Source organism: Pelophylax lessonae, assembly GCF_965119305.1.
Source record: "Pelophylax lessonae genome assembly, chromosome: 2".
Taxonomy (NCBI): domain Eukaryota; kingdom Metazoa; phylum Chordata; class Amphibia; order Anura; family Ranidae; genus Pelophylax; species Pelophylax lessonae.
In genome coordinates, this window is record NC_138769.1 from 455,796,348 (window position 1) to 455,811,009 (window position 14,662).

At 45.3% G+C, this 14,662-nt stretch overlaps 1 protein-coding gene across 2 annotated transcripts in view; it reads right to left on the reverse strand.

Annotated features, from left to right (window-relative positions):
- ATP10A (ATPase phospholipid transporting 10A (putative)) overlaps window positions 1-14,662 on the reverse strand; it is a 454,793-nt gene that overhangs the window by 166,943 nt on the left and 273,188 nt on the right. For both annotated transcript variants that reach the window (XM_082245265.1, XM_082245266.1), the window contains exons 6-7: window positions 9,345-9,475; window positions 8,300-8,552 (exon numbers count right to left, since the gene is read on the reverse strand). In XM_082245265.1, coding sequence (XP_082101391.1) covers window positions 8,300-8,552; window positions 9,345-9,475 — 384 coding nt within the window. The remainder of the gene's footprint in view (window positions 1-8,299; window positions 8,553-9,344; window positions 9,476-14,662) is intronic.

Sequence of the window (14,662 nt, forward strand, 5' to 3'; positions counted from 1 at the left end):
CAGAGTACAGGGGGGAAAAGAGGCCAGAGTACAGGGGGGCAAAGAGGCCGGAGTACAGGGGGGAAAAGAGGCCACAGTACAGGGGGGAAAAGAGGCCACAGTACAGGGGGGGAAAAGAGGCCACAGTACAGGGGGGGAAAAGAGGCCACAGTACAGGGGGGGAAAAGAGGCCACAGTACAGGGGGGGAAAAGAGGCCACAGTACAGGGGGGGGGAAGAGGCCACAGTACAGGGCGGGGGAAAGAGGCCACAGTACAGGGGGGGGAAGAGGCCACAGTACAGGGGGGGGAAGAGGCCACAGTACAGGGGGGAAAGAGGCCACAGTACAGGGGGGAAAGAGGCCACAGTACAGGGGCGAAAGAGGCCACAGTACAGGGGGGAAAAGAGGCCACAGTACAGGGGGGGGGAAAAGAGGCCACAGTACAGGGGGGGGGAAAGAGGCCACAGTACAGGGGGGGGGAAGAGGCCACAGTACAGGGGGGGGGAAGAGGCCACAGTACAGGGGGGGAAGAGGCCACAGTACAGGGGGGAAAGAGGCCACAGTACAGGGGGGAAAGAGGCCACAGTACAGGGGCGAAAGAGGCCACAGTACAGGGGGGAAAAGAGGCCACAGTACAGGGGGGAAAAGAGGCCACAGTACAGGGGGGAAAAGAGGCCACAGTACAGGGGGGAAAAGAGGCCACAGTACAGGGGGGAAAAGAGGCCACAGTACAGGGGGGAAAAGAGGCCACAGTACAGGGGGGAAAAGAGGCCACAGTACAGGGGGGAAAAGAGGCCACAGTACAGGGGGGAAAAGAGGCCACAGTACAGGGGGCAAAGAGGGCACAGTACAGGGAGCAAAGAGGGCACAGTACAGGGAGCAAAGAGGGCACAGTACAGGGAGCAAAGAGGGCACAGTACAGGGAGCAAAGAGGGCACAGTATCAAACCTATCAAATTCCATGATAGGAATGGCAACTTCATTGCAGTAGCTAGCTATACACTCTGCACATGGTAGCTGAAAGGGAATGGGATGGGGGGGGGGGGGAGCTCTTAGTGCTGTGCTCAAGATATGTACCATGCAGGACAGGAGACTGCCAGCAAGAGTCATGGGTGGTGGAGAGCTGGGAAGGGGGGAGCCCACCCCTCCCTAGTACCCCCTGTGTAGAGTACTGCTGTGCTCTAGGGATGTCTACTGCTCCGAATCCCATTGCCGGAGGGAGTCATTCCGCTCTCGAGCGGACATTAGTTTCAGTATCGGTTTTGGGTATCAGAGGATTTTTGCCATTACCAATACTTGCAAAAAATGCCTAGTATTGGCTCCGATACCGGTGCAACCCTACTTGGGAGGGTGCATGTGATCAACACAGAGCCAAATAGCACTGTCCAGACAGAGGGTCAGGAGTCCTGCATCCTGATAGGACAGTCAGTGCAGAATGAAAACTACTACAAGCTTTAACAAGACACATCTAGAAGTCACAAGACTGCTATATACTGCTGAGGAGAAAAGGTATTTACCATATATGGGGACAGGTTCTCTTTAATGAGACATCTATCTAAAAGACCCTGCATGTCTCCCCTATGTTTCGGTGAATGTAATGCAATGCACGTCGCACTATATTACATTCTTTCCCGGCCTTGATGGCACGGGGAGAATTAGGGCAGCACCCCAGAACAAAACTTCTTGTTGCCATGGCGACCTGGCACCTGGGGTTTGTCGAGCCCTGGTTATGTGTAGAATTAATTTAGTCTGCATTTTAGTATTGGACTATACAGTTGCGCTCATAAGTTTACATACCCTGGCAGAATTTATGATTTCTTGACCATTTTTTTGAGAATATGAATAACAAAAAAAAAAAAAAAAAAAAAAAAAAAAATTTTCTTTCACTCATGATTAGGGTTTGGCTGAAGCCATTTACTATCAATCAGTTGTGTGTATTCTTTTTAAATCATAATGACAACAGAAACTATCCAAATGACCCTGATCAAAAGTTTACATACCCTGGTGATTTTGGCCTAATAACATGCACACAAGTGGACACAAAGGGGTTTGAATGGCTATTAAAGGTAACCATCCTCACCTGTGATCTGTTTGCTTGTAATTAGTGTGTGTGTGTGTATAAAACGTCAATGAGTTTCTGGACTCCTGACAGACCCTTGCATCTTTCATCCAGTGCTGCACTGACGTTTCTGGATTCTGAGTCATGGGGAAAGCAAAAGAATGGTCAAAGGATCTGTGGGAAAAGGTAGTTGAACTGTATAAAAAAGGAAAGGGATATAAAAAGATATCCAAGGAAATGAGAATGCCAATCAGCAGTGTTCAAACTCTAATCAAGAAGTGGAAAATGAGGGGTTCTGTTTCAACCAAAACCACGGTCAGGTAGACCAACTAAAATTTCAGCCACAACTGCCAGGAAAATTGTTCGGGATACAAAGAAAAGCCCACAAATAATTTCAGATGAAATACAGGACTCTCTGAAAACATGTGGTGTGGCTGTTTCAAGACACACAATAAGGAGGCACTTGAAGAAAGATGGGCTGCATGGTCAAGTCGCCAGAAGAAAGCCATTACTACTCAAATGCCACAAATTATCCCGCTTACAATAGGCCAAACAGCACATAGACAAGCCTCATACCTTCTGGCACAAAGTCATTTGGCCTCGATTTATTCTCCCAGTTTGAGAACTGTAAACTTTATTTCTAAGACCCTGGGGATGCTTTAGGGAGGGGTTATTGGTCTATTGCTATTGATCTTGGGTGGGACTTCAATCTTGCCCTGATCCCTGCCTGGACACCTCATGGGGGGAAAACATCACTGTCCTTTAGAGCTCTCAAACATGCCAAGCAACGTCTGCGCTCCCTACATCTGGCGTGCTCTCCACGCTGGAGACAAAGACTTTAGCTATTACTCCAAAACCCATGATACTTACTCTTGCCTTGACATGTTGATGGTGGACCAATTCTATTTTAGACTTGTTTGCTCATCAACTACTGAATCCATTACTATTTCAGATCAGTCCCCTATCTCTCTGACCCTTCACCCAAACTCTACCCACCCTCTTGAGCGGACATGGCATCTAAATGAATCGCTATTAGATGATGAATTGGGTCTCTGAGGTCCAAACCCACACTCTGACATCGCATTTTGAAACGAACTCCCAGGAGGGGGGTGTCCAGCCAGGCGATCTAAACGGATATTTTGCCCATCGTTTTTATGAACAGGGTAATAAATGTGGCAGGTTATTGGCCAGGCGATTGAAGCAGCAACAGGAGTCCCACTTATCCGTTCAAGCTTATCTTAAGTCTTCTGACTTTCCTACGTTACCCTCCGCGGTTCTTGAGGAGTTGGAAAGCCCTATCTGTTGAAGAGTTGGGTGAAGCGGTACAGTGATGTAGTGGTTAGCACTTTCACCTAGCAGCAAGAGGGTCACTGGTTCGAATCCCAACCACGACACTACCTGCCTGGAGTTTGCATGTTCTCCCTGTGCCTGCTTGGGTTTCCTCCGGGTACTCCGGTTTCCTCCCACACTCCAAAGACATGCTGGTAGGTTAATTGGATCCTGTATAAGAAAAAAAAAAAAATAGGCCCTACTGTGTATGTATGCGAGTTAGGGACCTTCGATTGTAAGCTCGAGGGCAGGGACTGATGTGAATGCAAAATGTATATGTAAAGCGCTGCGTAAATTGATAGTGCTATATAAGTACCTGAAATAAATAAAAAAAATAAATGACTTTACTCCACCACAGATCCAGAGACTGACTAGACTGCCTCACTTTACCTCCATAAGCTACCGTACACAAGAAATGTCATACAAATTCCTCAGCAGATGGTATCGGACTCCTGTCCGACTACCACAAATGTATCCGACGGTAGATGTACGTACTGGAGGAGATGTGATGTTCCAGGCACATTTCTCCACCTGTGGTGCTCCTGCCCTAAAATTAAACCACTTTGGGAGGCTATTGCCCCATGGATTAAACAGACTACTCTTAGACCTATAGAGATTTCTCCCCTGCATTTCTTGTTCCATGGGGTTCCTTCATCCTTAAAACCCTAAAAGTGTAACTCCCCATTTACTGAACGCGACCAAATCAATGATTCCCAGGTTTTGGAAACAATCTAAATGTCCAATTCTGCTAGATTGAAAAAGGGAAGTTGATTCAATTATGGAGACTGAGCATTGGGTTCATAAAGTCAAAGTTTAACAGGAAAGGTTTAGAGACATTTTGTTGGGTTGGATGTACTATTCTTCTGAGATTAGTTAAGATAATACGACATTGCCGTGTGGTACCGGCTACTAACTGGCTATATGTTCTCTCTACAAATGCACCTACAATCTATTCACTCCCCCTGATTTTATCCCTTTTTATGTTTCCTTGACCCCCCCCCCCCCCCCCCATACATCACTCATAGGATGTTAACTAAACGTGCAACTTAGTGTTATGTTCATACTCTATAGATCCTGAGCCTATGTTGATATCCGGGGGCACTTTCTGGTGGGATACCGTGGTGAATCCTCCCGTCCGGACGCACCGTGTTGACGAAGGTGCAGGGAGGTGGGGCATCCGGGCGCCCTTCGTTTATGCCAGCAGGTTGGGTCTTCTTGTTTGGTGTTCTCACTTGATTGATATATTTCAAACATTTTTTTTTTAAATTTTGATAAATATGGCTTACAGCTAGTGAAAACCCAAAATTCAGTATCTCAGAAAATTGTAAAAAAAAGATCAATATTGTAGACTCATTGTATCACACTCTAATCAGCTAATTAAATCAAAACACCTGTAAAGGTTTGCTGAGCCTTTACATTTTTTCTCAGTCAGGTTGAGTAGGTTACATAATCATGGAGAAAACTGTTGACGTGACAATTGTCCAGAAGACAGTCATTGACACTCTCTGCAAGGAGGGTAAGTAACAAAAAGCTGGCTGTTCACCAAGCATATTAATAAAAAGTTGAGTGGAAGGAAAAAGTGTGGTAGAAAAATGTGCACAAGCAACAGGGATAACATCACAGCCTTGAGAGGATTGTGAACCAAAGGCCATTCAAGAATTTGGAAGAGATTCACAAGGAGTGGACTGCGGCTGGTGTCAGTGCTTCAAGAGCCACCACACACAGACGTATCTAGGACAAGGGCTACAACTGTCGCGTTCAATGTGTCAAGCCACTCCTGAACCAGAGAATGACAGAAGCGTCTTACCCGGGCTAAGGAGAAAAAGAACTGGACTGTTGCTCAGTGGTTTCAGATGAAAGTATAGTTTGCATATCATTTGGAATTCAAGGTCCCAGAGTCTGGAGGAGGAGGGGGAGACACAGAATCCAAGTTGCATGAGGTCCAGTGTGAAGTTTCCACATTCAGTGATGATTTGGGGAGCCATGTCATCTGCTGGTGTTGGTCCACTGTGTTTTTATCAAAGCCAAAGTCAACGCAGCCCTCTCCTCTTCCTGGAAATTCTAGAGCACTTCATGCTTCCCTCTGCTGACTAGCTTTATGGAAATGCGGATTTAATTTTCCAGCAGTACTGGGCACCTGCCCACACTGCCAAAAGTACCAATACCTGGTTTATTGATCATGGTATAACTGTGTTATGACAATGGTATCACCTGACCTACTCCCCATAGAGAAGCTGTGGGGTATTGTCAAAAGAAAGATGAGTGACATCAGACCCAACAATGCAGATGAGCTGCAGGCAACTATCAAAGCAACCTGGGCTTCCATAACACCTCAGCAGTGCCACAGGCTAATCACCTCCACGGCATGCCGCATTGATGCAGTGATTCATTCAAAAGGAGCCCCAACCAAGTTTTGAGTGCATACTATACTGGACATGGACATCATTTTTAGTAAGCCAACATTTCTGTATTAAAAATCCTTTTTTTTATTGGTCTTATTGTAATATTCAAATTTTCTGACATACTGAATTTTGGGTTTTTCACTAGCTGTAAGCCATATTCATCAAAATTAAAAGAAAGAAATGCTTGAAATATATCACTCTGTGTGTAATGAATCTGAATCTATATAATTTACGAGTTTCACTTTTTAAATTGGATTACTGAAAAAAATTAACTTTATGATGATATTCTAATTTTTTGAGATGCACCTGTATACACTATATTACCAAAAGTATTGGGACACCTGCCTTTACACGCACATGAACTTTAATGGCATCCCAGTCTTAATCTGTAGGGTTCAATATTGAGTTGGCCCACCCTTTGCAGCTATAGCAGCTTCAACTCTTCTGGGAAGGCTGTCCACAAGGTTTAGGAGTGTGTCTATGGGAATGTTTGACCATTCCTCCAGAAGCGCAATTGTGAGGTCAGGCACTGATGTGGATGAGTAGGCCTGACTTGCAGTCTGTGCTCCAATTCATCCCAAAGATGCTCTATTGGGTTGAGGTGCAGGCCAGTCAAGTTCCTCCACCCCAAACTGGCATATACATGGTCTTTATGGACCTTGCTTTGTGCACTGGTCCAAATCATTTGGTGGAGAGGGGATTTTGGTGTGGGGTTCTCAGGGGTTGGGCTTGGCCCCTTAGTTCCAGTTAAAGGAACTCCTAAGGCTCCAGCATACCAAGACATTTTGGACTATTTCATACTCCCAACTTTGTGGGAACAGCTTGGGGTTGGCCCTTCCTGTTCCAACATGACTGCGCACCAGTGCACAAAGCAAGGTCCATAAAGACGTGGATGAGTGAGTTTGGGGTGGAGGAACTTGACTGGCCTGCAAAGTCTTGACCTAAACCTGATAGAACACCTTTGGGATAAATTAGAGCACAGACAACATCAGTGCCTGACCTTCTGAAAGAATGGTCAAACATTCCCATAGACATACTCCTAAACCTTGTGGACAGCCTTCCCAGAAGAGTTGAAGCTGTTTTAGCTGAAAAGGGTGGACCAACTCAATATTGAACCCTACAGATTAAGACTGGGATGCCATTAAAGTTCATGAATGCGTAAACACAGGTGTTCCAATACTTTTGATAATATACTAAAAAACCTTTTGCTTAACACCGAAGCAAAGGAAAAAGCAGTGGATGCTGTTAAATACTACTTCACAAGATCAGAGATCTCTTTTCAATTGAACTGCCCCATAGGTGGATACTAGTAGGCTAAATTGCATATTAGCTTTAAATACTACTTGGGAATAACAGAGATATCTCTGCATTTAAACTGCCCAGTAGGCCTGCTTGCCATTGACAGAGCAAGGTAGTCTTTGCATAGTTTGCTGAAGTTTCCATTATCTGATGGAGCATGTCGCAGGAGAGGTGAGGCTCCAATGTTACTAAGTGCAGAGGAAACAACTATAGCCTTAATTTTGTGCAAAAGTTCTTAAAGCAGAGTTCCACCCGAAAATTAAAGTTCGTTCCATCTTCTTGGTCCGGGTAACCTGAAAAACAAATGGATAATCGCATTTTTTTTTTTTTACTTACCTTGTTTAGAAGATAATATACTTATCTTACTTCCTCTTCCTCCCCTCGGTGGCCACGGCGAGTCGTCACTTCCTGGCTTCCAAGGATTCCTGGGAGCTGAACGTCATCGCTCCCAGGAATCAATGCGTCTGCACCGGCCCCGACGTCAGTTCAGGTGCAGGCGCCATCATACCTTGCTAAACAGCTTCTGGGCATGCCCAGAAGCTGTGCAGGGATGACGCTGCAGACCCGGAAGTGACGGCGGGGCCGGCGCAGAGCATCGTGGGACCGAAGAGGATGGAAGAGGACGCAGAAGAGGATCGCACTGGCTTCAAGCTGCCCACACCTGAGATGGCAGCGCTGGAGAAGACATTTTCAAGGTAAGTATTTCTTCTTGCAGGTAAGTGCAACCCAGGACAGTTCAGAGGCTATCCATTGTGGAATGCACTAGCCCTGACTGTCCCGGGGGTATTTTTATGTATTTTTTTGTTTTTTAGGTGGAACTCCGCTTTAAGTGCTAAAGAGGCAATTGTGGATGGGCAGTAATTTGCAGATTCACTCAAACTCACAGGCAGAACATGTAGAAGAGTAAGCTACACAAAAACGTATTTTACTCATAGTAGACCGAAGCATCAATGCTCTTTCAGAACTGAAGGTTTCTATTAAGAAAAAACAAACAAACATACTCTAAGGCTCATCCAGCGGTAAAAGCAAGTGTCATTAAAATCTCATATTAAGAAACAGCTGTCACTATGGTGGACACACTTTTACATTACTCACAAAAGTGCTCAATACAGAAGGAAATAGTTTAAAAGACTACACAAAGTGTAGGTGGGCAAACACAAGAAACCAAGAGCACAATGCCTCGTTTGGCTTGTGCATATTTATATTTGCTTTTAAAAACAAAGTAATCTTACCATTGGCATCATGAGAATACTCTATTCCAGAGACAGTGCAGCGTCTGAAAACCATTTTATTTTCAGTTAGTGTTCCAGTTTTGTCGGAGAAGATATACTGTATCTGACCTAGGTCTTCAGTGATGTTGAGGGCACGGCACTGCAGACGGGAGTCTGTTTCTTCATCATACAGGTCCTTATCTTGATGAATAAAATAAACTTGGCAAATTTTAACAATCTCAATGGAAACGTAGAGGGACACTGGGATAAGCACCTGTCATTAAGAAAATGAAATATGAATTTAACTGGTATAGCCTTCCCTTCAATAGCAATTAGGATAAGATAAGTCAAAAGATTTACTCGAGGCCAAATTATGGCAGCAAGGCAAAAAAAGCAAGCATACAAAAATGAGCCTGTACCCTACAAAACCGGGCCATACGGTGGCAGGGGGTACCAGTAAATGTCTAGAAGAAGCTGAGTATCACGGTCATTTTAAAGCTGCCTAATTGGTGCTTATTAGGCTTTATTGCTGCTCCCTGACATCCACAGGTGTTTTCAATACCTGATTGAAAACACTTCAATGAACCTCTGTTCTTCAGAGTGGTAGGATTTCATTCTGAATACAATTACAAATGTACACTAAATTCCCTAAAACCCTTTACAGCATTGGGGGTTGAATAATTTTGAACACAACTGTGTATATATATATATACACACACACACACACACACACACACACACACACACACACACACACACACACACACACACACACACACACACACACATTCACAAAAAACGCAAACATAGTAGAAGGTATTATTTTTCATATTCATTAGGTGTGAATTAACATTTTCTGCATCAGTGTTTGCTACCTAAAAAAAAAAAGGAAAAGAAAAATAGAAAGTTTAGGTATGCTTCTAGAAAAATCAATTTGTGATCTTTTATGAATATGCTTTGTTGTGTTCAGTGGTAATCATAAAATAAAGCAAAATGATAAGTATTAAAAATTGAAATTTTAACATATGCTTAAAAGTATGTTTATCATTAGCCTGCAAAAATTTACCTGTAAAACAATGATCATAGTGAAAAATAAATACACTGCAGAAAGCAGGGGCTTCACATAATTTCCATCAGTTCCGAGGACATCAAACACTGGTCTCTTCTCTCCATACTGCCATACCCATAGTGCATGACCTGCCCCCCACAAAAAAAAGAAATAAAAAAAAGTCATATGGAAGTAAAAAATATATCCTAATTAGTCTACTAGTGATGCTTCCTGCAGCAACGAGGTGGACTGTGGCATAAATTGCGGTTACCCTTTATTTTACTATGAATTTATTACAGGAATGGTAGGTGGATCCTGTACCAGCAGGTCTTAAAAACAAGAATAATAAAAGCTACTGTTTAGCATAATGTAGCCAATGAAACTCTGTATACCAGATTTTCTTTAGGCTCCATTCACACCTGGGCGTTTTCAGCTCCAAAAACGCTCAAAAGAAACGCTTCCAAAACGCCCAACAAGTAAAACCCCATTCATTTAAATGGCCCCTGTTCACATCTGAGCGTTTTGCAAAACGCCTGTAGCTGAAAAAAGTACATGAGCTTCTTTTTGGGCTGATTACCAGCGTTTTTGATAGATGTCAATTAAAAACGCCTGAAAAAATCGCGGTAAAATCGCGGTAAAAATCGCGGTAAAAAACGCTACGCTCAAGTGTGAATGCAGCCTTAGGTTTTCTTCTATATTTACTGACTAGCTATATATATATATATTTTAGCTGATCGCCTTATACGCTTGACTATATACAACAGGTCACCACATGGGGGTGAGTTAAAATAACAGCAAATAAAATGCGGTAAAATAGAGCTTACGCTGTGCCAAGAAATATATTTATATGACCTATTTTAGATTAAAATCTATAATGAGCAGGGTTCTTTGATCTCGCTTGTATTGCAACTGTACTGTCTGTCTTCAATTTGTAAAGCGATTTGCAAACTAAATGCGCTTTACAAATCATTAATCATAATTCATCTAGGTAAAAAAAAGTTCTGAATAAAATGCACTGCTCAAAAAAAATTAAAGGAACACTTTGAAAACACATCAGATCTTAATGGGGAAAAATATCTGAATCTCTATACTGATAAGGACTGGGTAATAGGTTAGGAAGGAAAGGATGCCACATCATTTGATAGAAATTAAAATGACCAACCTACAGAGGGCTGAATTCAAAGACACCCCGAAAAACAAAGTGAATAAATGATGCAGCAGGCTAGTCCATTTTGCTGAAATGGTCATTGCATCAACTCAAAATGGTAGTCAGTGGTTTGTATGGCCCCCACATGGTTGTATGAATGCCTGGCAATGTCAAGCATGCTCCTAATGAGACAATGTGTGGTGTCCTGGGGTATTTCCTCCCAGATCTGGACCAGGGCATCACTGAGCTTGTGAACAGACTGAGGTGCAACCTGGCGGAGTCGGATGGACCGAAAAAATGTTGCAGAGGTGTTCTATTGGATTTAGGTCAGGCGAGCATGGGGGCCATTCAATGGTAATAATTATTTCATCCTCCAGGAACTAGGTAGTATACTCTGGTCACATGAGGCAGGGCATTGTTGTGCACCAGGAGGAACCCAGGATCCACTGCCTAGCGTAGGGTGTGACAATGGGTCCAAGAGTTTCACCCCAATAACTAATGGCAGTCAGGCTACTATCTAGCCTGTAGAAGTCTGTGCCTCCCTCCATGGATATGTTTCCCCAGACCATCACTAACCCACTACCAAACCGGTCATGCTGAATGATGTTCCAGGCAGCATAACGTTCTCCATGGCTTCTCCAGACCCTTTCATGCCACATGTCACGTGCTCAGGGTGAACCTGCTCTCACCTGAAAAGCACAGGGCGCCAGTGGCAGACCTGCCAACTCTGGCGTTCAATGGCAAATGCCAATCGAGCTCCACGGTGCTGGGCAGTGAACACAGGGCTCACCAGAGCACGTCAGGCCCTCAGGCCTCCTCCATAAAGTCTGTTTCTGATTGTTTGGTCAGAGACATTCACACCAGTGGTTTGTTGGAGGTCATTTTGTAGGGTTCTTGCAGTGCTCATCCTGTTCTTCCTTGCACAAAGGAGAAGATGCTGGTCCTGCTGATGGGTTAAAGACCTTCTACGGCCATATCCAGTTTCCTAGAGTAACTGCCTCTCTCCTGGTATCTCCTCTATGCTCTTGAAACTGAACTAGGAGACACAGCACACCTTGTGGCAGTGGCACGTATTGATGTGCCATTCTGGAGGATTTGGACTGCCTGTGCAACCTTTATAGCAGGGGTTTTGAACTAAAATTCATGGAGGTCCGATTAGTAAAATTTTCTTCCGGCAGAGGTCCAGATTGCATTTTTGTGTGATGACTCGGATTCTTTACATCACAGCCCAGGTGTGCAGGTGACAGCCCATACATTTGAATTGGCTGCTGTGCCTGCGTTTTCTGCAGGGGAAAAGCCCTGGCACCTCTTTAAAAAATGCAGTCGCATGGAAACTGCATGGTGCGTTTGCACCATGCAATTTCCATGTGTGGGAAGCCGCACCTTGCATTTCATTGCGTTTAAGAGTCAATCATCATCACCACCGTCCCCCACGCACACATACACCACCGTCCCCTTCACATCACCACCCCCCCCCACACACATACATCCCCCCCCCCCGCCCGACACACACCACTGTCCCCTTCACATATCACCCCCCCCCCAAAGCGCTGCCCCTTTCACAACCACCAACCTACAGCACATCCCTTCACATATCCCCCCCCCCACACAGCACTGTCCCCTTCACATCACCACCCCCCCCACTGTCCCCTTCACATCACCACCCCCCCCCCACACACACACCACTGTCCCCCTTCACATCACCCCCCCACACACACACACACACCACTGTCCCCCTTCACATCACCACCCCCCCCCCCACACACACACACACACACATACCACTGTCCCCCTTCACAACATCACCACCCCCCACACACACCACTGTCCCTTTCACATCAACACCCCCACACACACACACCACTGTCCCCTTCACATCACCACCCCCCACACACACACACACACACACACACACACACCACTGTCCCCTTCACATCACTCCCCCCCACACACACATACATACATACCCCCCCCCCCCCGACACACACCACTTTCTCCTTCACATATCACCCCCTACAGCACTGTCCCTCTTCACATATCCCCCTTCACATATCCCCGCAACGGCACTGTACCTCTTCACATATCCCCCCTACTGCACTATCCGTCTTCACATATCCCCCCAACGGCACTGTCCCTCTTCACATATCCCCCCCATCAGCACTGTCCCTCTCACATCCCCCCAACAGCACTGTCCCTCTCAAATCCCCCCAACAACACTGTCCCTTTCACATCCCCCCAACAGCACTGTCCCTCTCACTTCCCCCCACACCACTGCCCCCTTCACATATCACTCCTGCAGCACTGCCCCATTCATATCCCCCCACAGCACTGCCCCCTTTACCTCTCCCCACAACACTGCCCCCTTTACCTCCCCCCCACAACACTGCCCCCTAATATCCCCCCAGAGCACTGCCCATTCACCTCCCCGCACAGCATTGCCCCCTTCACATATCCCCCCAACAGCACTGTCTCCCTTCACATCACTGCCCCCTTATATCACCCCAACAGCACTGCCCCTTTGCATCACCCCCACACACATACACAGCACTGCCCTGTTAACACCCACCCCCCAATAGCACTGCCCCCTTCACCCCCCCCCCCCCACAGCACTGATTCTTTCACCCCCCCCCCCCCCCAACAGCACTGTCCCCCTTTACATCAACACACACCACTACCCTCTTAACATATCACCCCCACAGCACTGCCCCCTTCACCCCGCCCCCACAGCACTGCTCCCCTTTACATGAATCCCAACACCCCACACTAACCCCCTGTACTTGAACCCTGCTCCCCAATCATCCTTCACAACTTCACAGCCATGTCCTCCCTTCACTCTCCTACCTTACACAGAGCAGAGAGCAGGAGGCGGGACAATCTCCAGAAGGCAGAGGAACAGCAGCACCACATGCAGAGAGGCAGCCGACTGTGTGACTCCCAGCCAATCACCTCCCGCCTCCCAGCAGCCAATCACCTCCACCCTGAAAAGTTAATTCAGGCAGCTGCCTCTCTCCATTCAATGCCGGTCCCGCCCCCAGCAAATCGTCCTGCTCCGCTAATGACAGCAGCAGAGGCAGGGAAGAAAACCAGCAGCCAAATGGCGTGATCGTGGCGGTCCTCATAGAGCAGCAGCTCAGGCCGGATGCTGACCGCGGGCCACCATTTAGTGATGCCCGCTTTATAGGGTTCAGGTATCGCCTCATGCTACCAGTAATGACACTAACCCTAGCCAAAACTGTGAAAAACTGTCAGAAAAGAAGAGTATGGAAAAAAATGTCAGTGGCCTTTACCTTTAAAACCATTCCTGTTTGGGGGGTTGTCTCATTTTTGCCCATCTATTGCACCTGTTCATTTCATTAACACCAAAGCAGCTGAAACTGATTAACAACCCCTATCCCAGGAGTTTGACTTCATGCTATACTCTGATTAAAAATGTTTCCTTTAATTTTTTTGAGCAGTGGATTTTAATTGGTATAACAAGAAGTATAATTTCTAAAAATTCCAAAATTAGAGATCAATTTCATACAGATTCACCTGGGTTACAAAAACGAGTCTATCCAGAGACAAAAACTGAAGCGAGTCATTAGGAAGTCATGAGGCATTGGTTAATAATCTGACCTTCACTTCACAGAAACTCAAACATTTGCACCCTACAACTGTGTATGTCCATATCGTACTATACTATTTGGTGCATTTTATTTCACATTATCAAAATGATAAATTTCCACATGGACTGGGAAGAACAACATCTTTTACAAATACCCTATTCAAAATGTCTCACAAATATTTTACATTTAGGAAACAAAACTGTTTTGTATGTATACTGTAAGTGTCAGATTCCTATTTATAAAAGGACAGGAGCAATAACTACATTATTGTTTTCTGGTTAGCAACTGTGGTAATCACTCACAGCCCAATAAAACAAAGCTACATAAAATATGAAAAGCAAATAAATTAAAAACTGGGAGGACTATAGCTCAGAGATCATAAGAGGAATAAAATAGTATTTTTGACTTACCGTAAAATCCTTTTTATGGAGTACATTATGGGACACATGATGAAGTAAATACGGTACAATGCAATATGCTGCCTTCAGGAGACTGGCCATTGGCAAGAAAAAGTTGTAAGGGAAGCCCTGTATAATAACCCCTCTAACTCCCAGCAAGCCTTTGTTTAGTTAGCAAGAAATAGG